This window comes from Aquarana catesbeiana, linkage group LG06, assembly GCF_042186555.1.
Source record: "Aquarana catesbeiana isolate 2022-GZ linkage group LG06, ASM4218655v1, whole genome shotgun sequence".
Classification (NCBI taxonomy): Eukaryota; Metazoa; Chordata; class Amphibia; order Anura; family Ranidae; genus Aquarana; species Aquarana catesbeiana.
In genome coordinates this window covers 340,935,263-340,960,181 of record NC_133329.1, presented here as the reverse complement: position 1 = coordinate 340,960,181, position 24,919 = coordinate 340,935,263, and the positions used below count along the sequence as shown (strand labels likewise).

The window sequence follows — 24,919 nt, the reverse complement described above, 5'->3', positions numbered from 1 at the left end:
TGGGCTGCTCTGTGCCAAATCACTGCACAGAACTGGTAAGTATGACATGTTTGTTGTGTGGTGTGTTGTGTGTTTTTTGTTTTTTTTTTTTTTGTTTTTTATAAAAAAAAAAAAAACTTTTTCATATCACTTTAATCTGATTTCACTGTGAGCTGTCTGCCTTATTTCCTGTCTAGAGAACCTCCAGCATCATCTAGCCCTTTCCTCTCCATCTTGACTTCCTGGCCCACCCCTTTTTATTAATTGGATTTCTGCTCTTTCAGTCTTGGAGGCTCAGTATAACAGTGACTTTCTGGGAGATTTCTCCCCCTCAGAAGGATGAGAAATGCTGTCTCTGCTAATGGAGAGAGTCTCCATCTCTTCCCTACCCCTCTAATGCGCTGTCACTAAGACAGGAAGGTGTATAACAGTATAACAATTTCTCTCAATGTCAGAGGCTAAAAAAAAGTCTGAATTTGGGCTTTAAAAGCTGTAGTTTAATCTGCTTATATTTTACCTTCCCCAATTCCTCCTTTCCACCCTCCTCAACACGCTAATGAAATGTATAAAGAAAACCTTTCTATTTTCATGACATACCTCATTTTAGACTGTGACATCATCACTAGGTCTCTGTGCTTCTCTATGGCAGATCACAGCTGGGGGGAGGGGCTGGCTTGAGGCTGTCCATAGAATCTTGAATACAAGGACCACAAGTAATGATGAGCCTCTATTATTGAAAGAACTGAAACCAATGAATGAAAGGGGCGAGCCAGGGACAGACGTGGGGGAGAAGAAGAATTAAAGCAGATTTCCACCCATCGGATTCCTCCCCCTCTCCGGTGCCACAATTGGCACCTTTCAGGGCACCTTCCCCCATGTTCTGGGAAACACACAGTTCCCAGAACACAACGGGGACCAGTGAAGACGCGCAGCTTGACTCGCGCATGCGCAGTAGGGAACCTGGCAGTGAAGCCGCAACGCTTCACTTCCTGTTTCCCTGACCAAGGATGGCGGCGGGGGCAGCCCGAGAGACAATTGATCGGCTTCGGCTGCCGACATTGCTGGACTCTGGGACAGGTAAGTGTCCATTTATTAAAAGTCAGCAGCTGCAGTATTTGTAGCTGCTGGCTTTTAATATTTTTGTTTTAAGGTGGAGCTCTGCTTTAAATAATGCTGGATGTCCTCCAGCCAGGAAATCGGACTGCTCTGTGTGACTTGCTGCAGCTTCTGATGTAAACTGTAAGAAGCTCACAGTGCAATGAAATCAGAATAAGCAATTTCTATAGGGGAGAGAAGCTTTTATTTCACTATCCAGTCACAAGTATGACTGAGGTCAGGACAATTTGGTTGTATGATCCTGGAAATCATTTAATCAAGCAAAGCTAACATGGCTCCGGATTACAGAAAATATATATTGTTATTTTATTTTTTTAATGTATCCTTTAATAATCAATTTTTTTGACTGGTGCTCTGCCTTAAAGTGATTGCAATTTTATTTTTTATTTTTTCAATTAGAAAAACAAACATGTTATACTTACCTGCTCTGTGCAAGTATTACACATAGTGGTCTTGTACTACCTCTTCTGGAGTCCCTTGCACTTTTGGCTCCTCCTGGTCTCTGAGGACACTCGTGCCGGGTTGATCCTAAGCCAGGCTGTGTGCGTCCATTGACATGCACGGCTCGGCCCCGCCCCCTACTTCCTCCTCATTAAATTTGACTCTCAGCAGTGGGAACCAATGGGTCCCACTGCTGTCAGCCAAGCCCATGAAGGCAGGAAGAGAGAGCTGAGTCGGGCTGCAGGTGGGGACAGCGCTGGATGGAGAGCAGTGTCAGGTAGGTGTTTAGGGTGGGATGGAAAGGCACACAGTTTAATGCAGAGAATGTATTCCGGTAGAAAACCTGACTTTAGAATCACTTCAAGTAGTCTACGCTCTTCTGATCTAGTTTATTATTCTGTAGAAATATATATTTTATTTTTGTATAATGTCATTTGGTTTAATACAACACAACTCAGTACAGGGAGATTGTATACTGTAGATTCCCAGGCAGAAGGCAGGCTTGGCAGCAGTCATTTGCATGTGATCTGGCCCTGGGAGTGACTCCATTAGGATGTGCTTGTCTTTGGTTGTACTCAGCATTTTCCTTGTTGCAGCACAGCAAACTAGACAATGCAAACCTTGCTGAGGGAGCCACAGAAGCTTTTAAGGGATGTACAGTAAAATGAATTAATAATTAACCTAAGATGAGGAAGAAGAGTAAAGACGTCGGACATCAGGCTTGTATGGTGGAACATATGCTGGAGGGAGGAGTACGTTAGTCTCTGTGGCAGCCAGGCATATTCTTGCACCTTCATAGTCATGGACCTGGAAAAATCCTGCAGAAAGACATCATCATAACCCCTAGTGTGCATATTTGTTTTGCGTCAGTAACTTTTGAAAGTTGTGATGCCAGAGGCTCGGCATTATAGGTGGGCAATGAGTGCACTGGGAACCCTGAAGGAACGATTGACAGTGGCGGCCACTATATTCTTTCCATAACTCCTAAATTTGTTGGTTTCAAGTCAAAGCACCAACAGCCCTCACATCCTGCACAGTACAATTCAGATTTACTGTGATGATAAATCGAAACTTTATCCAAATCGATGACTAAACAGACTCCGCTTCTCTTAACAGGTACAAGAGAACTCTCCTGGACACAGATCTGGGCTTGAACCTTTCTTTGACTTCATTGTTTCAATAAATGGCCTTAGACTGGTAAGTTGAACATGTTCTAGTCTGTATTCTATGTTTACATTATGTGTGTCTTACAACTTCACACACAAACCTAAAAATTTAGAAAAAAACCTCCTGCGCTGCTATGTCCCTCTTTAGTGCTTGTTTAAAACAGAGTAGCGGCTCACACTATAAATAGCCACTGATTACTGTGTAAATGACACTGGCAGGGAAGGGGTTAAACACTAGGGGGTGATCAAGGGGTTAAGTGTGTCCTATGAAGTGATTCTAACTGTGGGGGTGGGCTACCAATGACATGACAGCGATCACTGCTCCCGATGACAGGGAGCAGTAGATCCCTGTCATTTCAATAGGCAGAACAGGGAAATGCCTTGGTTATATAGGCATCTCCCCGTTCTGCCTTTCTGTCTCACGATCGCGGGCCGCCGGCGAACATCAAGTTTGCGGGACCCGCGGGCACACTCCCGTGGCGGGCGCCTGCAAGGCAGCATATTCCAAGGGACGTACAGGTATGCCCATTTGCCTGTACGAGCCATTCAGCTGACGTACATGTGTGTGCAGCAGTCGGCAAGTGGTTAAAACGGAGTAGTGGCTCATACTTTATTTTGTTCAGCATAGTTCTGTTTAGACCAACATAAACTTCAGGAAAGACGAGGAAAATCCATTCACTTATGGGCTAATACAAACTGGCTGGGTGGCACGACTGGAAAGACCTGTTGATCTTGTAGTGTCAGAGGCAGAACAAAATAGTGTTGTGTGGAGGCTCCGCTCTGGCTTAGAAATCCGTTACCTTTAGATCTCTGAGCCAAAGCTGTGCCTTGGAAAAAATTCAGAAGTCTCTGAGCTGGATCAGCAGGGGGTCCAAACGGAGAGACCCATGTGACTCCTCAAGTGGAGGGGTTTCCACTTATTTCTTGAATGTGAAGAATACAATTCATATTTTTGGAGGGGCCTTTGTTTTATAATTTGTACTAAAGAGCTTCCCTGTTCTCATCTGAGCAGCCTTTGTCAGGTTAAAAAACAACAAAAAATTTCCCAGCACACTTACCAGCTAGCCTGAAAAACCCAACAGTGTATGTAAATGACAAAGGGTTTAGTTGCACACATTTGCAAATCTTATGTGAAAGCCACAGTGCCTGGCCAAGGCTCCTCTGTATACTGTGTTCCCAACTCTATAGTTTTCAGTCTCCCAAGTTGAAGCACATATAGCAGGGGATAAATTAAGGGCAGGTTTGCTTGGAGGGGGCTCGCCTCTCCCTAAAGAATTAGGGACACATTGGACACCCAGCAAAAGCACAATGGCAGCTGAAGGCATCCAATGTGTCCCCACGCACAGTGCAGCTGAAAAGCTGTGCAGATAAGTGGGAACCACCCCTATCTTTAACTAGCCTTTATAGTAAGGTGCACATGGAAGGGGCTTAGTGTATTACAAAATAAAAACATACCCAGCACATTCCCAGCTATCCTAGATTGGGGTACTTGACACTGATCTGCACAGCTTGTCTTTGTCAGGGTTCCCTATTTGCTGCGTGTACAGTTCCCCACAGGTACAGATCTGTAGTGAATATCACTTCCGGTACTCAAGTTTTGTGACAGTTTGATGCACTTCAAATGTTACTAAAAGGGTCCAAGGCATATCAGTAATGTAATTCTATTTGCATGTTACAATAGAGGGACTGTTTGCATCTTCTAGGCAAAGTATTGTGTACTGAGATATGCTGTGCCTCAAAGATGCCAAGTACTATGACCAATGAGAATGTCCTTTACCTTGTGATGGATGGGCATACACTACATACATTCCATGCTCATTATGCTGCTACACTTTTTGATGTTCTAATAATCGCATGCTGGTGTATGTTGGTGTTTAAAGATCAATTCAACTTTTTTTCTAACCCCTCCTTGCTATACTAAAATATTTTGGTTGGAGTGGGGCTTTAAATAGTAAGTAAATACGTGTAACACTAGGAGTAGTGTAATCATTGCTTTTAGCTTTAAAATTCTGATAACTTGTTTGATTATATTTCTATGATATAAATTGGTGATGTCTCTCCCATAGAATAAGGACAATGACACGTTGAAAGATCTGCTAAAAGCAAGCGTTGAGAAGCCTGTGAAGATGGTGGTGTACAGCAGCAAGACCCTGGAACTGAGGGAGACGACGGTGACACCCAGCAATATGTGGGGAGGACAAGGCTTGCTGGGAGTCAGCATACGATTCTGCAGCTTCGAAGGGGCTAATGAGAACGTATGGCACGTGCTGGTGAGTTATTTTAAAGACCATCTGCACTAAGAAAATAGGTGTTGACTGTCTGTCATGCTGATCCAAAGACTTCAACACATTATGGTTACCATATTTATTGGTGTCTAACACGCACTTTATCCCCTGTAAACAGGACAAGCTGCCTGCGTGTTATACGCCGATGTTTCTTTTTTTTTCTTTTTTTTTTTTTTTCAAGGGGGGCGGGGATTGGTCAGGGGTGTCAAGCTGGCCCCCCCGCCTCTCCTGGCCCTTGGTCGGCCCACAGGCATACTCTAAAGATGGAAGAGAGTAACTGTCAGTCCCTTCACATGTGTCCTTTGTAGGCTGTGTAAAAGTGTCATGGTAAACCGGAGTCCGCAGATGCCTCATTCTCACCGTTCTTTCCAGCCGCTCTCCTCCTCCCCCTCCGAGTGTAGCTTTAGATTGCAGGAGGAGAGCGGTCACGTGACCAGCCGAAGGGAATGGGGCTAGTAAGGTGTTTGCAATGATGGTGGCACAGTGTGGGAAGGGTCTGTGAGAAGAGACTGGCACTGATTTTTGTTGTTTTTTTTATTTATTTTTTTTTTAACTTTGGAGTACGCTGGCAGTGCTGTCCCAGGAGACTGGGGGTCTCTTTGGAGTCCAAGAGGGCTGTGCAATGTGCAGGGGGAGGAGGCTGTGCAATGTACAGGTGGGCTACGTAATGTGTGTATGGGGGACGGGGGGGTCTTCATAGTCCAATTGCAGGGGTCTATGTAATGTAAAGGGGGCTTTGGAATGTAAAAGGGGCTGTGGACATTTTTTTTTTTTTTCTTGAAACTTCCCTCTTAACCACTTCCCATCCCTCCCATAGCAATATAATGTCCGCAAGGTGGCTCTTCTATCCCGGCAGGAGTTGTATGGTTTCCCACCAGCATAGGGGGCGTACGTCCGCCGCATCACCAAGGAGCCGATACGCGTGCCCGGTGGCCACGATGTCTGCTGGGCACCTGCGATCGCATGTTACAGAGCAGGAACATGGATCTGTGTGTGTACACACACAGATCCACGTCCTGTCAGGGGAGAGGAGTCAGATCGTGTGTTCCTAGTATATAGGAACACCGATTGGTCTCCTCCCCTAGTCAGTCCCATTCCCTCCCTCCCCCCCCCCCCCCCCCCCCCCCCCCCCCCCACAGAACACACCTACTGAAAACAGTTAACTCCTTGATCGCCCCCTAGTGTTAACCCCTTCTCTGCCAGTGACATTTATACAGTAATCAGTGGATATTTATAGCACTCATCGCTGTATAAATGTCAATGGTTTCAAAAAAGTGTTGCAATGTTGTAGTCACAATAAAATCACAGATCACCTCCATTACTAGTAAAAAAAAAATAATACTAATAAAAATGCCATAAATCAATAACCCATTTTGTAGGCGCTATAACTTTTTGCGCAAACCAATTTATATACACTTATTGCGAAGAAAAAAAAAAAAAAAAAAAAAAAGTAGAATACAGGCCTAAACTGAGGAAAAAAACTGTTTTTTTTTTTAAAGAATTTGCGATATTTATTATAGTAAAAAGTAGTGGGTTTTTTTTTTTTGTTTTTTTCAAAATTGTCGCTCGTTCTTCTCTTTTTTTTTTTTTTTTTTTTTTTTTTGTTGTTTTGTTTATAGCGCAAAAAATAAAAACCGCAGAGGTGATCAAATACCACCAAAAGGAGCTCTATTTGTGTGGGAAAAAAAATGATCAAAATCATTTGGGTACAGTGTTGTATGACTGCGCAATTGTCATTCAAAGTGCGACAGAGCTGAAAATTGGCCTGGGCAGGAAGGGGGTGAAAGTTCCCTGTATTGAAGTGGTTAAAATTGGGGTGCGTGTTGTTATACGGTAATTTACTAAAAAGCTGAAGTTAGAAACTGATTGGCTACCATGCACAGCTGCACCAGAGTTTGCACTCTCCAGTTTTAGTAAATCCCACTGTTACTTTCCTGGAACAAGATTGCAGATCAGACAGCTTCATTTCACTAGCTGCATGCAAGTACTGTTTGCTGTCCAGAGACAAGAAGGCAACCTAATCAGCAATGACGGCCTTCATATTTCTCTCAGTGCAGCATTTCAACAAGTTCTTGTGTATAACTAATGAAAAAAATTGATATGCTGTTGGATATAGCTAGTTAATTTTTTGTTGTTTTAACTGGTTCACGCATGGCGCTGGCGGGAACCTCTCGTCGATCCAGGTGGACGTCGTATGACGCCCTCCCAGATCGCAGCACGATCTGTCACCGGCTGCATCCACCAGACACAGCCAATGACTGATCACTGTACTGGCTTGCTGCTGGTACCATGTGACTGCTGTAACCAATTACAGCAGGTCACATGACAGTTGTACACAATGGAAGACTTCATTTTCAAGCCATCCATTGTATACAATTGTGATGCTAGCTGTGATTGGTCAGTGTGATCACATGGTTCAGACTGGGCCAATCACAGCCCATCTGTACCTTGTGATTAGCTGTGATTGGTCAGAGCTAAAACACAACAAAATAAACTGAATCGATTTAATTCAGTGACATGCTTGCATATAGCAATGAAATTCATATTCTATATGCAACCCGTGTGTGGGGGAGGAAAAAACTCGCCATGCCTTTTACTGAATAACTTTGGACTGTCTACTTTCCAAAAAATGGTAATTTGGGGGACATCTGTACTGCCCTGACATTTTTTTGGGCCTCAAGAAATGAGAAGGGCACCTGTCACAAAAATGTTTCTCTCTCCTCATCCTGCCCCCACTCATGAATATTTTTTTTTTTTTTTCAATCCCTCCATGCCAGACAGTTTATTCTTCAGTCACATACTGCCGTGGACACAAGCCTCCCTGTTTCAATTGCGTAATCTAGTACACCCAGTTACCCGTAGGCTACATACTTTTGACACTCAAAGAAAAATTTGCCATACCTACACAAATGTTTTACTTTTTTTTGCAAGTTAGGCATCTCTTCCACTCCCTGGCCCCATCCTTGACCCTAGACTATGGCCCTCCAGTTGTTCAGGAACTACAATTCCCGTCATGTCTGTGAATGTCAGAGTTTTAAAATGCCTCATGGGATGTGCAACAGCTGGAGGGCCGTAGTTTGAAGACAAACCAACTCCTTTTGAATACCTCTGTGCTTTAGGTCCCCACCAGCTACACTTGGTGTCGGCCACATACCACATCCTCCATGAGTCTTCTCCTCTCTCCGAGGTCACCCACTTATACATGAACAGGTGGGCCCAATTGCTAGGTAGACCTATCAATCCCAACTGATCAATTTTCAAATAAATATACCATAGTTTGTGTACTCTTTAATGTTCCTACAGACTAATATACACTGATTTGGGTTATTTTCACCAAAGAAATGTAGCAGAATACATTTTGACCTAAATTCATGAAGAAAGATTGTTTATTTGCAAAATTTTCGGTCATATTTTTTTTTTTTTTCATTTATTTAGCAAAAAAAAAAAAAAACCCCAGTTGCGATTAAATAAAACCGAAAGAAAGCTTTATTTGTGAGAACAAAAACAAAATGATAAAAATTTTTGTTTGGGTACAGTGTTACATGACCTCGCAATTGTCATTCAAAGTGTGACCGTGCTGAATGCTGAAAATTGGCCTGGACAGGAAGGAGGTGAAAGTGCCCCCTGTATTGAAGTAATTAAAGCCCAGTTGAACTTTCAGCTAACACTAGCTAAGTACATAAAAACAAAATGTGTTCCTTGCCTTACAGTAGATTTTCTGTACAAAGCTTGTCCGGCATGTTGAGGAGAGCGACCCATCCCCTGCTGAGCTAGAGCTATACAATCAGCAAGGGGCATACATTTTACTGATTAGAGAGCTATAGCTCTGACCCAGTAGTGGAAGTGCTAGTCTGCAGCTGCTGACTTTTATACTCAAGTGGCTTTTTTAGAAAGAAAAAACTGCAAGACGCTGCACACCCTTTTATTTAGGGGCACATGAAATGTGTTCAGCTGATTTAAACTGAGGGTTCAATGGGGCTTTGATATCTCTCTAATTATTTGTTTGTTTTTTTTTTTGCTTTCTCAAGGAAGTGGAACCAAACTCCCCTGCAGCATTAGCTGGTTTGAGGCCCCATACAGACTACATCATAGGAGCAGATACAGTCATGAATGAGGTAATATGCTTTCTATTTTTTTTTTTTTTCTTTTTTGTCTACACTGCTACAGTTTGGTATATTTCTTAACCATTTCCAGCCCAAGGCCATCATATAATGTCCTGGACTTTGAGTGGAGATATCTGAATGAAGCCTGCAGCTACAGGAATCCATCAGATATATATATTTTTTTTTTCTGCCGGCTATTCCCTGCACCTGTTCAGCCGCTTGCTTGTTTTTACAAGCGACGGGAGGGGGCGTCCCTCCTCTCGCCGCCCTCTGCTGCTTCTACCGGCGGCTCGCCTGTGCGATTGGCGAGCCAGAGAAGGAATCCGCTGGCGGTGGAATTTCACCATAGAGAATACCATGGGCCAGATGGTCCCCGGCAGTCTCTATGACCCTCGGAGATGGAGATAATATATATCTATATATTACATCTATATATCAGCCTTTCTAGCTGAGTGAAGAGTCTTATAGACCCCACACCTCTCCATAAAGAGGACCTGTTTTGCCCTATTCCTATTACAATTACAGTGATCACATTTTTATTTTATTTTTTTTAAAGGGAAAGTGTAAATAAAAATAAAATAACTAAACAAAAAAAATGCTCCCTTATCCCCACGTGCTCGAAAGCAGAAGCGAATGCATACGTATGTCACGCCCACATATGTAAACTGTGCTCAAACCACATGTGAGGTATCGCCGCGATCGTTAGAGCAAGAGCAACAATTCTAGCCAAAGACCTCCTCTGTGTAACCCTAAACTAGTAACCTGTAAAAAAAAAATTTAAAGCAGCGTCGCCTATGGAGATTTAAAATTACCGAAGTTTGACGCCATTCCACGAGTGTACGCAATTCTAAAGCATGACATGTTGGGTATCTATTTACTCAGCATAACATCATCTTTTACATTCTAGAAAAATTAAACTAAAACAAAAAAAAACTGAAATAAAATAAATAACTTATTAGTGCGTGTGGTTTTTTTTTTTTTTTTTTTTTTTTTAATTATTTTTCTTTATTCCTGGAAAAAAAAAAAAAAAAAAAAAAAAAAAAAACACGTTTGAAAAACTTGCTGCGCAAATACTGTGTGAAATAAAAAGTTGCAACAACAGCCATTTTATACCTTGGGGTCTCTGCTAAAAAAAAATAAAAATATATATATATATATATATATATATATATATATATATATATATATATATATATATATATATATATATAATCTGGGTAATTTTCTAGCAAAAAAAAATAATGATTTTACATGCAGGAGAGGAGTGCCAGAATAGGCCTGGTATGGAGGTGGTTAAAATAGAACTATGGTCAAAACTATAAAATCTTATAATTATGTGTAGGATCTGAATCTTTTGTGTGTGGTGTATTTACAGAAAAAAATAAAGAATACACATTGGTCCTGCCAGTAGATCCATTGGATAGACACTTCTTTTAATGGGTGACATTGCTATTAAAACACAGTGCATCAGTGCAGTGTTGTCACTCTTACTGGTGCTTTAGGTGCTGGTATGTTTTTATTTTATATGCTTAGTTCTGCACACAGCCCTTTAGATCGACTGCACATTTACTTTATTTTCCTAACCTCCTAAAGGTAAGGTAAAAGCCCTGCTCAGTTCCTCCCATCCCCTCCTGCACTTGAAGGAGAATTACATCTGGGAAGCTAGATTTCTCCTGCACCCTGCTAGTAAGTTACGACTTATAAAGAGGTAACTCACATTTTTTAAGACATTTTAAATTTTGACTTTCTTTTAAAAATGCCTGCTTATTACTCTGAGAGGGAAAAAAAAACTATTGGCTTTAGATGGACTTTAACCACTTCCGGACCACCCCCCACACATATATGGCAGCAGGGCAGCCCGGCTGTGCAAAATAACGTACCTGTACGTGGTTCGGTGCATGAGATACTGTGGGCGCGCGCCCGCTGCACACCCGGAGGGGGGGGGGGGGGTTTGGGGGGGTGGTGTGCACATGGGTCCGGCGGACTTTGTCTGTCGGCCACCCACAATCGCGGTACAGAGAGTCAGATCCCCGTATGGCCTATGTAAACAAGGTAGATCCCCGTTCTGATGGGACAACATTGAGATCTGCTGTTCCCAGTGATCAGGAACAGCGATCTCTGTGTTGTCCCAGTGAGCCCATCCCCCCACACAGAACACACCCAGGAAACATGGTTAACCCATTGATCGGCCTTAGTGTTAACCCCTTCCCTGCCAGTGTAATTTATACATTGATCAGTGTGTGTGTGTGTATATATATGTATGTGTGTGTGTGTATATATATATATATATATATATATATATATATATATATATATATATATATATATATATATATATATATATATATATATATATACACACACAGTGGCTTGCGAAAGTATTCGGCCCCCTTGAACTTTTCAACCTTTTGCCACATTACAGGCTTCAAACATAAAGATATAAAATTTTATTTTTTTGTGAAGAATCACCAACAAGTGGGACACAATTGTGAAGTGGAACGAAATCTATTGGATATTTTAAACTTTTTTAGCAATTAAAAAACTGAAAAGTGCGTGCAAATTTATTCGGCCCCTTTACTTTCAGTGCAGCAAACTCACTCCAGAAGTTCAGCGAGGATCTCTGAATGATCCAATGTTGTCCTAAATGACTGATGGTGATAAATAGAATCCACCTGTGTGTAATCAAGTCTCTGTATAAATGCACCTGCTCTGTGATAGTCTCAGGGTTCTGTTGAAAGCGCAGAGAGCATCATGAAGACCAAGGAACACACCAGGCAGGTCCGTAATACTGTTGTGGAGAAGTTTAAAGCCGGATTTGGATACAAAAAGATTTCCCAAGCTTTAAACATCCCAAGGAGCACTGTGCAAGCGATCATTTTGAAATGGAAGGAGTATCAGACCACTGCAAATCTACCAAGACCTGGCTGTCCCTCTAAACTTTCAGCTCCGACAAGGAGAAGACTGATCAGAGATGCAGCCAAGAGGCCCATGATCACTCTGGATGAACTGCAGAGAACTACAGCTGAGGTGGGAGAGTCTGTCCATAGGACAACAATCAGTCGTACACTGCACAAATCTGGCCTTTATGGAAGAGTGGCAAGAAGAAAGCCATTTCTCAAAGATATCCATAAAAAGTCTCGTCTAAAGTTTGCCACAAGCCACCTGGGAGACACACCAAACATGTGGAAGAAGGTGCTCTGGTCCGATGAAACCAAAATCGAACTTTTTGGCCACAATGCAAAACGATATGTTTGGCGTAAAAGCAACACAGCTCATCACACTCAACACACCATCCCCACTGTCAAACATGGTGGTGGCAGCATCATGGTTTGGGCCTGCTTTTCTTCAGCAGGGACAGGGAAGATGGTTAAAATTGAGGGGAAGATGGATGCAGCCAAATACAGGACCATTCTGGATGAAAACCTGTTGGAGTCTGCAAAAGACCTGAAACTGGGACGGAGATTTATCTTCCAACAAGACAATGATCCCAAACATACAGCAAAATCTATAAAGGAATGGTTCACAAATAAACGTATCCAGGTGTTAGAATGGCCAAGTCAAAGTCCAGACCTGAATCCAATCGAGAATCTGTGGAAAGAGCTGAAAACTGCTGTTCACAAACGCTCTCCATCCAACCTCACTGAGCTCGAGCTGTTTTGCAAGGAAGAATGGGCAAGAATTTCAGTCTCTCGATGTGCAAAACTGATAGAGACATACCCCAAGCGACTTGCAGCTGTAATCGCAGCAAAAGGTGGCTCTACAAAGTATTAACGCAAGGGGGCCGAATAATTTTGCATGCCCCACTTTTCATTTTTTTTATTAGTTAAAAAAGTTTCAAAAATCCAAAAGATTTCGTTCCACTTCACAATTGTGTCCCACTTGTTGGTGATTCTTCACAAAAAATAAAAATTTTATATCTTTATGTTTGAAGCCTGAAATGTGGCAAAAGGTTGAAAAGTTCAAGGGGGAATACTTTCGCAAGCCACTGTATATATATTTTTTTTTTTTAACTGTGTACTGTATTGGGGTCAGATTTGTCCACCGCAATGTCGCAGTCCCGCTAAAAATTGCTCATCGCTGCCATTACCAGTAAATAAAAAAAAAAATACGTTGATAAATCTATCCCCTATTTTGTAGATGCTATAACTTTTGCGCAAACCAATCAATATTTACTTATTGGGATATTTTTTTTTGTTTACCAAAAATATGTAGAAGAATACATATTGACCTAAACTGATCAATACATTTTGTTTTACGTTTTTTTAAATTTTTTTTGGATATGTATAATAGCAGAAAGTAAAAAATGATTTTTTTCAAAATCATTATTCTTTATAGCACAAAAAATAAACGCAGAGGTGATCAAATACCACCAAAAGGAAGCTCTATTGATGGGAAAAAAAGGACATAAATTTTGTTTGAGTACAGCATTGCACGACCGCGCAATTGTCAGTTAAAGCGACGCAGTGCCGTATCGCAAAAAATGGTCTGGTCATTAAGGGGTAAATCCTTCCGGGGCTGAAGTGACTTGGCTGTGCAAGCCTTCTGCATCCTCCACCATATGGAGGAGCTGCACTGATTGTTATCATTCACAGAAAATGTTGTCTGTGTTCATTGCTTTATTACCTACATGCATTAGATTGGATGTTATCTCATTTATGTGACCTGAAAAGATGTTGATTTTTTTTTTTTGCTGTTGGTGAACTGTGATTACAGGCAGCTAGTGAGGTTCTGGTTATTCCTCTCTCTTCTTTAGATTAATCTTTGTCGGTTTGACGTGGATACTATTTTAATATTAATAATTTAAACCCCAAAAACAAATGAACTGTAACAATGCATTCATTACTTTTCAGTCAGAAGATCTGTTTTCTCTTATTGAGACTCATGAAGGAAAGCCTTTAAAGCTGTATGTGTACAACACGGACACAGACAACTGCAGGGAGGTGGTCATCACTCCAAACTCTGCATGGGGTGGAGAAGGCAGGTGAGTGCTCATAGAAAGCTGCTGTATGGATGGGATCTTTTATGAAGAGATATCTGACTCTCAGTATTCAGTACTGCTGAGTACCTATGCTGCCACTATATACTAAGGGGGATATAAACATTTTTGGGTTAAAGTGGATGTAAACCAACATTTTTTATTTATTTTTTAAAATTAAGGCTTGCACCTTGTACAGTATAGGATTTCATGTAATTTGTGCCCAGTCTTGCCACAAAGAGTTAATCCAGCTCCGAGCAATCCTCATCTTTTTTTTTTTTCAGTGAGATAAAAATGGTCAGATGGAGAAATGTCTTTTCTTCCCCTTGCTGTGAGTGACAGATGATTTACATATCTCATACACTAGTGTGAGAGAGGCATTCTGTGTACATCACATCCCCCCTCCTTTCTTCTCCAGCTCTCCCAGGATTGGCTGCTCCTCACCTCAGCACAATTGGGCATGCTGAACTCATGTAGTGACTTTCCTGGGTTTTGACTGGATGTTAGTGATCATGGGACATAATCCACAAGACCAGCAGAAGTTCAGTGTAAGACATATTGATGCCTGGCCAAGGGGAGTGTAGAGGTGGGTGGGGAGTCTACTGACATCACAACTCCACCCACCGAGCTCCAGACAACAGAACTGCCCACAGAATCGACAATTTTTTGGGTCTCATAACAAAGGGGAGATATTTGACAGGTAAGGATACATACAGGAGGCATGTATATCCTTATAGATAACCAATATGGCAGTAGTTTAGAAAGGATGAAAGTGGGTTTACATCCACTTTAAAGACATAACTGTAGCACCCCTCCCACTCTTTGCCCAGCATCCTGCATTTAACAGATCAACAAGTATATTCCTTTACTTGTGATTTTTAAAGGTAGTTACACATATATTCTGTAGGGGTCCCACTCCTTTCCAGTGTTTATACTCTCTTGTCCCTAAACCAGCAAGATATGTGCTGTGCAGCTCATTAGCGTTGCAAAGCCACTTGTCGAAATCCTGCTGGTTGGGCCACGTATATACTGTATGCTCTCCATTGAATCGTATGGAGAGTTTGTATTCTGCCAAAGCATGAAAATGAACTCTCCATCCGAATCCATGTAGAGCAAACATGCGGGTCTGGCCAGCAGGATTTTGACAAACTACTGTGCAGTGCTGAAGAGCTGCACAGCTGATCTTGCTGTTTTGGAGATAGTATAAGTATACTATACTAGTATATATATTCTTATACTAGCAACTATAAGAATATGTAATTCCCTTTTTTTAAATGCTGCAAGTACAGAAAGTAAGCTGGTCTTACAGGAAATCCTGCATGCTCCTTCTTTTATTTTATTTTATTTTTAAGCTGACAACACAGTGTCTTTGCTTCACTGGAGTATCAGTCAGTGTTCCTGTTTGACTAGAAGACTCCACATACCTTTCACCCCTCTCTGTGTCACCACACATGCGTAGACTGACTTTTTTTTCCTATTTTTTTTTTTGAGTCCCAAGAACATGCTCACAAACTGCGTTCAGGAAAGGGGCTCTTGAGAGATGTATTTCTAGGGGTATGCCTTCTTGCCCCTGAAAGATTTTAAAAGCCCGGTAAAGCAGTCATGGGGAGTAATAAAGTGTTTTTTGTTTTTTTTTTCCTCACTAGATCAGGGGTCTCAAACTGGCGTCCCTCCAGCTGTTGCGAAACTACAAGTCCCATCATGCCTCTCCCTGTGGGAGTCATGCTTGCAACTGTCGGCCTTGCAATGCCTCATGGGACTTGTAGTTTTGCAACAGCTGGAGGGCCACCAGTTTGAGACCCCTGCACTAGATGGACAAGATGAAATAAAAAAAGGACATGATTTGGAAATAAGGAGGGGGAGGTATGGGGATTAATGTGAGTAATGCCTGGATATACAATGAAAGGCTGATACTTTTTGGCTTTCTGCTACCTAAAGAGTCAATTATCTGGCTGTTTTGCTTATTTAGTGACTGCGGTATGTTCTAAGTAACTTGAAGAACTAAAGAATGGCAGAAGTGTTTCGGTTTCCATAGAGCATACAAAAGATCCATACATTGCTGACAAACCCTTCTGAATGGTGGCGTAGATTCAGTTTATTTTGCATCCTTGTTTTTTCTCAGACGTAATAGAATTGGTCGACGTATTGGCTGCTTCTGTCAAAAGAATTGACCACAGGTATCTCCAAACCAAAGTTTACTGATGGTTTTTATTCCTCTTTACAGCTTAGGTTGTGGCATCGGGTATGGCTATCTTCATAGGATACCCACTCGGCCATTTGAAGAAGGAAAGACGATCTCTCTGCCAGCACAGCAGTCTCCGGGGGCTCCTGTCAGTCCTCTAAAGGATGGTTTTACAGAGGTGTGCATTTCTTTATTTATATTGCCCTAGAAAACTCTGATACCTTTAAAGTAGAACTTCAGCCAAAATCTTTCATCTTCACACAGCTCTGGCACTCTGCATAGCCAGACATATGAAACAACTATTATTGGAGCTCTGATGCTTCCTTTGTCACCTTTCTGCTCACATGACTGTGAATTGGCATTATTATTATTTTTATACAGGATTTGTATAGAGCCGATAGTTTATGCAACGCTTTACAACATGAGGGCAGATAGTACAATTACAACACAATACAGTAGGAATCAGAGGGCCCTGCTCATTAGAGCTTACTATCTAGGAGGAACACTACTAACTTATTGTCCAGTAAGCAGAGAGGTGACACTGTACACTGCAAAGCTTAGTGGAAAATTAAGGGATTGCCCGCCTGGCTGCGCGGTGTGGCAAGCAAGACCGAGAAGAGAATTACAAATCCTTTAGCGGGCTTAAATGTACACACATTTGTATTTCAGTTGTGTATCTAGTTGTTATAATGTAATTCTGGGGAGCCAAGTATGACTGTCCTAAGTTGACCATACCCTATACAATCTGTACAATCCCTTTTACATCTACCATCAGCTATGTAGTGTAAGTTCCTGCCTGATTTGCTACAAATCGAATAGATTATTTAGGTTTTGGTAAGTCTACAATCAGGTTCTATAGTGTATAGCCAGCTTTAGATAGTGGAGACCCATGTCTATGATTCATACTGATAGTTTTCTACTCCTAATTTAGTTTAAATGACATGCCTTGTAATTGTATTATGAAATTGATTCATTAGCTTATATTAACTGTCCAGAATGTGTCTGAAAGTCACTATTCTAGATTGGCCACAAGCTTATTTAGTGTTAGGAGCCGTAGTCATCACTGTATAGTCGTGTGCTGTTTATTCTAGCGCGTACCTGTCAGTGTCTAGGAGGTGTTTCTTTAGTTTAGGATAGACCAATGAAAGGTAATCACTATGAGAAGTGGCACCACTTGTTTCCTTTGTTCCAGGTTTTATCATTTGGCTTTCAGAATCTACAGTACAAGCACACCTCTCCTAGTAGTACCTTAATTGTTTGTTTTGTTCCAGGTCCAATTGTCTTCTGTGAACTCTCCTCCTACACTACCTGTTGGGACTCCGGGAATTGAAGCAAGTCTTTCTGGACTGTCCCTCTCCTCTAATTCACCTGCAGCCACTAGTGCTCTTACCTCAGGTATGCAATGTGCCAAATACAGATTTTTCCTGATATTTTGCTGCTGTTACTATTTAGGGACAGCAGGCCATTTTATAGTTGTGGATTGATCAAGTTCATATCTAACTTTTATTAAACTTCATAAAATAACTTAAAGCAGAGTTCCACACTGTTTTTCCACTTTGGCCCCAGCCTGATCTGCGCCCATCTGCAGCCTGATCTGCGCCCATCTCCCTCCATCAATGCAGCTGCCTGATTAAGCCTCACCATCTCTCATCTCTCGCAGGAAATCACCGAGCTGTCATCTCCTGTTTACTCGGGTCTGTCAGCAGTCACATACACAGGCATGCCTCCGTCATCGGCATTGGACCAGCTCCTGTGATACACAGAACATTGGTCCAATGCCGGTGGCAGAGGCGGGACTGTGTGTGTTATGTGAGAGCTGAGTTAGAGCCGAGAGGAGATGACGGCTCGGTGAATTCCAGAGGCACTCATTCCCCTTCGAGGTACGCTGTTGGCGTATAACATGCACCCGTGATTTTTCTCCTATTTTCAGGGGGGAAAAGTGCGTGTTATACTCTGATTAAATACAGTATATTCTTCTAGATATTTTTGGTCAAAAAAATCTCAATAAGCGTATATTGATTGGTTTGCGCAAAAGTTATAGTGTCTACAAAATATGGGATAGATTTAGGGATTTTTAATTTTTATTTTTTTATTGTTTTTACTAGTAATGGTGAGCATCAGCGATTTTTAGTGGGAACTGCGGTGGACAAATCTGACCCCAAGTGACACTTTTTGGGGACCAGTGCTAGAAAATGCACTGATCACTGTATAAATAACACTGGCAGGGAGGAGGTTAACATCAGGGGCGATCAAAGGGTTAACTGTTCCCTGCTAGTGTTTTTCTAATTGTGTGGAAGATGGACTGACAGGAAGAACACAGATCGCTGTTCCTGATTACTAGGAACAGAAGATCTCGGTGTACTTCCCTGTCAGAAGGGGGATCTGCCTTGTTTACATAGCCAGATCCCCGTTCTGCCTCTGTGGAGGGATCGCGGGTGGCCAGCGGACATCGGGTCCGTTGGACCCGCGGTCTGGCTCCCCTGCCGTGCAGTGCATGCTCTCAGTATCTAGTGCACGAAAAAACGTACAGGTACATTCTTTCACGCAATAGAGCAGCTGTGCCACAGTATATATGCGTTGGGCAGTCTTTAAGTGGTTAAAGGAAAAAAAGAAAGACTTGAGCTTCGCTTTTAAATATCGCTAGATGTGAATTAAAAGTTGGTTAGGCAGGCCATAGATGGAGCAATTTATTATTATATTTTTTTTTTTGTATTTTTTTTCCCTGCAACTACGGTTTGCAGGAAAGAAAATTTCAAAACATGCCATACAGGATGAGACTTTAGAGGTACTGGAACCCCCCCCCCCTCAGAATGATAGTCAATACATAGGTAAAGGTAAAAAAGTATTACACAAATGGTAAACCCTTCTAACCCCTAAAAAAACAGTGATTGTTCCTACACATACTAACAAAACAATAACAATCACCCCTGGAAGTAGTTTTCTTCCCGAATGTAATATCATATACATATAGCACATAGTAATGGTGGACTAAAAATCCAAAATAGGTTACAGCAGGGAATAACTCATCCCGGCCCGGTGCTTTTCACCTCTATTGGATTCTTCAAAGGGTGCAGGGGGATATGTGTGGTTGTGAACAAAATTGATATAAGAATAGAACATTTAGCAATGTCAGGAGAGATGCTTATATTCCTCACTCCTCTGAGATGCTGAAAAATGTACAGAAACAGACACGTGAGAAAAGTCGAAACCAGCCCTACCTCCAGGCCGCAGACACCCACCCCAGAAATTAGCTCAACAGTCAGTGTTGATGGGGGAATCCCTCCTGTGGAGCTATTGTGTTCTCCCTGCGAGGGGGGTGCGGGAAGCTGTCCCTGCTGGGAGAACACAGTGATTATTACGAGCGGCTATACCTGCTGGTAACAATCGAATGAAAAATCCGGCATGCTGTTTGTACGTAAGTCGATCAACTTGGGTACAATCAGCCTGCCTACAGTTTTATTGTGCAAGGGAAAAATGAGAAAAGAGAAGTAGCAATGTACAGTTGTGCTCATAAGTTTACATACTCTGGCAGAATTTATGATTTTTTTGGCCATTTTTCAGAGAATATGAAGAACGCAAAAACTTTTCTTTTACTCATGGTTGGTGTTTGGCTGAAGCCATTTATTATCAATCAACTGTGTACTCGTTTTATAATCCATAACCAATTTGGGTAGTTTCTGCTGTGATTATGATTTAAAGAGTAAACACAGTTGATTGATGATAAATGGCTTCAGCCAAACGCTAACCATGAGTGAAAAATGTTTTTGTGTTATCAATCATATTCTCTGAAAAATGGCCAAGAAATCATAAGTTCTGCCAGGGTATGCAAACTTATGAGCACCACAACTGTAAATAGGGTAGACTGGAAAAACATTAAATAAGAAAAAGAAGGGGAAAGGACGAGGAAAAAGAGTCTAAGCTGAGGACTAGGGTCAAGCTGAGGGGGTTCTATTATGCTCAGACTCAGTAGTGATGGCCTATAAAGTTTATCGGAGCTCCAGAGGTCATCTAGTAGTAGTCATCGGGAGACCCATAGTGTCCATATCTTCTTAAATTTAGTTATTGTACCCAAAATTTTCACCGTCAAACTTTTCATTAAATATTATCCAGGGCAACCTCATTTTGACTGTGTCAAAGAGCCAGGCCTTCTGTTTAATTTGTTAACGTTTGCTTTGCCGCTGTTCATGAGTTATAAGTATAGCCATGAATATTTATGTAGCAGATACAGGAGGTTACCAAAATCGATTGTATTCGGATATATGCAGCCAGTCCTCCGTCTAGTAATCCTGTGCATAATACCACCATTATTTTTAGCCTTTGATTACTTAAAATGATTGTAATGCCCATACACACGGTCGGACATTGATCGGACATTCCGACAACAAAATCCTAGGATTTTTTCCAACGGATGTTGGCTCAAACTTGTCTTGCATACACACGGTCACACAAAGTTGTCGGAAAATCCGATCCTTCTGAACGCGGTGACGTAAAACACGTACGTCGGGACTATAAATGGGGCAGTAGCCAATAGCTTTCATCTCTTTATTTATTCTGAGCATGCGTGGCACTTTGTGTGTCGGATTTGTGTACACAAGATCGGAAATTCCGACAACGGATTTTGTTGTCGGAAAATTTTATAGCCTGCTCTCAAACTTTGTGTGTCGGAAAATCCAATGGAAAATGTGTGATGGAGCCCACACACGGTCGGAATTTCCGACAACAAGGTCCTATCACACATTTTCCATCGGAAAATCCGACCGCGTGTACAGGGCATTACAGTTAGTTGCAAGTTACATCTATGGGAAATATTTAATCTTCTGTAAAAAGTGTAAATGCATTAATATTTGTTCTTCCACAAAGTAAACCTTTCACTTTTAGTGGCCCATATCGGCATTGTCAGCCTTGGTTGATTTCACTATGTCATGGAAATGAAGGGGATGAGTTCTGTAGTCCAGCAGGGGAGAATTAGGAAGGGCTGATGTGACGACACTGCTTGGGATTTCAATGCAGGGTGTAGTCTGCTCACTACAGGAAGTTAGAAGCTGATTTCTGACAGATGGAGCTCCAGATTTCAGCTTTGCCATGTCACATGGCAGCTGAAAATTCCTCCTATTTTCTTTCTTATTATTGCTGGCTATGATCTGTCTTTTGTAGCTATAAATCTCCACTTTGTCATGGCCATCATACTAAATGGAATGATAAACTACAGAAGTTAGCAATTTTTCAGAATTATTTAGCAATGTTTAAAGATACTTCAACAATTTATGTGAAATTGTGGGCTAGTCATGACCTACTCCTTTTAACTGAGTGCATCTGAAGTTTTCTGAACAGCAAAAAAAGAAAAAAAAAAAAAAACAAGATTTTGTAATTGCTTCTAATATATGTTTTTTTAATTAATTTTAGTTTGTTTTTGTGTGACCGGATCATGTGCATTTCAGAATAGTCTCCATCCACTTTACTAATATGTATTGTATAGCTCTCACATGTTTTTTATTCTCCTCAGGTTTACCCACAGTTCCCGTATTAACCCCACAAATAAATCATTCCCTCGCCTCTGTTCCTCTAAACCCAGCAGTCTCTTTGCCAGGTAATTTTACGTCAGGCTGCTTTGAAACATTTCATATTACAAAACGTGTGTGTTAATCTGGTTATTGTGATATTGTATATTGCCATATTATGTATTCTGCCGTCTTTAACCACTTCGGCCCCGAAGCATTTGGCTGGCCAAAGACCAGAGCACTTTTTGCGTTTCGGCACTGCGTCGTTTAACTGACAATTGCGTGGTCGTGCGTTGTGGCTCCCAAACATAATTGACATCCTTTTTTCCCCACAAATAGAGCTTTCTTTTGGTGGTATTTGATCATCCCTGCGGTTTTTATTTTTTGTGCTATAAACAAAAAAGAGCGTCAATTTTGAAAAAAAAAAAAAACGCATTGTTTTTTACTTTTTGCTATAATAAATATCCCCAAAAAATATATAAAAATTGTTTTTTTTTCCTCAGTTTAGGCAGATACGTATTCTTCGACATATTTTTGGTAAAAAAAAAAAAAATCGCAGTAAGTTTTTATTGGTTTGCGCAAAAAAGCGTTTTTTTTTTTTTTGATCGTGACTGCGACATTATGGTGGACACATCGGACACTTTTGGCGCTATTTTGGCGCTATTTCCGCAAGCGGTTAATGCCATCTATAGTAGTGATGCCTTTTACGTGGTGTGACACTAGTTTTAGTGGGAATTATAATTGATACGATCCTTGCTTTGTTAGGTCTGGATAAAATCAAGGAAAAGTATACTCCTAAATTCAGTAGGATCTGATTTTTGCAGACTTCCTTTCAAAGGGGCAGTTGTACATTGAGCTCTATTAGCAAACTGATTACCTGTTGATATCCACCACTTGTTTTATACTGTAATATAAAGACATCTTGAGAACAATTTGCTATAGCCAGGGTTTGTCAAGCAGCCAGGAACACAAACCCCACCAGCTTTCTCTGATTCATAGTGACCATAGTTTATTAGTGTGCCGCTCAGGCTCGATCACTGTGGGTGATGCCGCGTCTGCTGCAGGAGTGACAGCAAGGGGTGGAGCTTGACCCAGCTCCTGTAGTCACTGGAAGGAAGAAAGGAAAGATACCTGGTGCCGCACATCCACAAAGTCCTATGGTAGTAATAAGGGAGACAACCCCAGCCTGGGCACCTGCCAGGCCATGTCCCAACACATTTCGCATCACCCCAGTAGCTTAGTCATTTGGGATCCCAGGCTGAGGTTGTATCTCTTATTACCACCATAGGACTCCATGAATGTGTGGCACCAGGGATCTTTCCTCTCTTCCTTCCACTGATTCTTAGTTGGTGATGGAATTGGTTCATGCAACAGGGCATCACAAGTGATGTGAAGGACTGATCTGATCATGGTATAGACCCATGTTCAAAACCGAATGGCCTTGGGACAGGACCACCAAATGTAAAATGGAGTGTCTCACTCTCTGCAGCCTCAGAAGCACATGGGGGACACTGATGGGATAAACTTGGACATGCAGTCAGGGGGTCATATACCACCGGGAAAGCAGTTTTGTAAGCATTTTCCTGGGCAGAAATGTTCCAGGAGCATGTTGAGGAGGCAAGTCAGATTTTGGCCCATGTGGCATGGTCAGGGATCTTGTTTGGGTCAACCGCCCATTTCACTGTGTAAGGAGGTGGACCAGAACCCGTGTCGATCAGAGAAGCATATAGGTCCGAGACCAGGCCTCTCAAGTTTGGGGTGTTTACGACAGAGATTCTCAAATGGAGTCAGGTGTTTAGGAGGCCTCTTGTAACATCGGAGCAAACTACGGACATGATGGTTGATTTGAATGTAGCAGAAGAACTCATTGGGCAGTAGTTTGCCAATGCTCTTGCAGGTATTGAAAGGACTTTACCCCGTCCAAGGCAAGGAGTTCGTATACATGCTGAAGTCCTCTCCAACGCCACCATCCATTCTAGTTTACTTTGAATACTCAATCATGTGAATATGAAATAAGTAAATAGGAATTTAGTTTTCGCATGATTGGATAATTGAAGTAAATATTTACACAATTTGTTGTGTGGAGATGATAAATTACCACCTAATGGTGTCCGTTTATGAAGCAGTGAAAAAATGTCACTGCTTCATTCTCCGGCATTCACAGAGGAGATCGTTCTCCTCTGGATGCCAGTTTATGAAACTCTGTAGATCACTTCTCCTTTTGGACGAATGAAGTCATCTACAAACGCTTCAAACAGTGGAGATCGCCCCGACACTGGAATCTAGTGAGACTTGTGAGATTACAGTACCAGAAATTTATTGAAACACAGAGGTGTCTGTTTATTAAGCAGTAATTAAATTATCACTGCTCAGTACAGAGACAGACGGTGTGGTTAATCCTAATAAAATGGAGTGCCCCCCCCCCCCCCCACATAAAAAAAAAAAAAAAAAAATTATATATAACGGGGGCATGGTGTCTGATCGAGGTAGAAGGAAGTAATAATCTTCCGTCTTCACTCCCCGATTCTCCACCTCTGAGCTGGTTAATCGGGGAGTGTGAAGATCGCCAGTGAAGCGCTGAGATCACAGCTTCATAAACTGCCGTTTCTGTGTCAGTCAATGAGGATTCTTAGTGTGCAAACACCTCTCCCCCGATTATCTCTGGTTCATAAACCGTTTATGGACTGTGATCAGTGGCGATCCTCGGGATCACTGCTGTTCAGTTTCATAAACCGACACCTATGTGTGATCAGACTGTGAGTGGTAATGTGTTGTAATGATCTGCTGGGGCTTTTATTTATTTATTTATTTTCTCCAGGTTTCATGCCATTATCCACTGGACTCCCCACATTACAGAATCTCCCCAGTCTGAACATGCCTGCTCCCCACCTCATCCCACGGCCGGGACTTCCAGACTTGACACAGAGTACGTTCATTGCTTTTCAACTGGACTTTTTATCTTTATTATTACTTCTGTAAGCAGCACATATTAATGGTGGTGGGATTTGTTTGTTTGGCTTTTTCTTTGGTCACCGTAGTCTGTTTTCTCCTTTTACCCCCCCCCCTCTCCTCCCAATATGCCTCACAAATATGCTTTTAAAAGGAGTTCCTCTTATAAGGGATGTTATGTGTTCTCTGTTCTGGCTGTGCGGGAGATTGCAAGGATATATCTCT

At 41.8% G+C, this 24,919-nt stretch overlaps 1 protein-coding gene across 1 annotated transcript in view; it reads left to right on the top strand.

Annotated features, from left to right (window-relative positions):
• The window catches only part of GORASP2 (golgi reassembly stacking protein 2), a 33,252-nt gene that overhangs the window by 5,780 nt on the left and 2,553 nt on the right, over positions 1 to 24,919 (top strand). The window contains exons 2-9 of the mRNA XM_073633925.1: positions 2,653 to 2,733; positions 4,769 to 4,972; positions 9,016 to 9,102; positions 13,941 to 14,071; positions 16,290 to 16,425; positions 17,519 to 17,642; positions 21,751 to 21,834; positions 24,564 to 24,671. Coding sequence (XP_073490026.1) covers positions 2,653 to 2,733; positions 4,769 to 4,972; positions 9,016 to 9,102; positions 13,941 to 14,071; positions 16,290 to 16,425; positions 17,519 to 17,642; positions 21,751 to 21,834; positions 24,564 to 24,671 — 955 coding nt within the window. The remainder of the gene's footprint in view (positions 1 to 2,652; positions 2,734 to 4,768; positions 4,973 to 9,015; positions 9,103 to 13,940; positions 14,072 to 16,289; positions 16,426 to 17,518; positions 17,643 to 21,750; positions 21,835 to 24,563; positions 24,672 to 24,919) is intronic.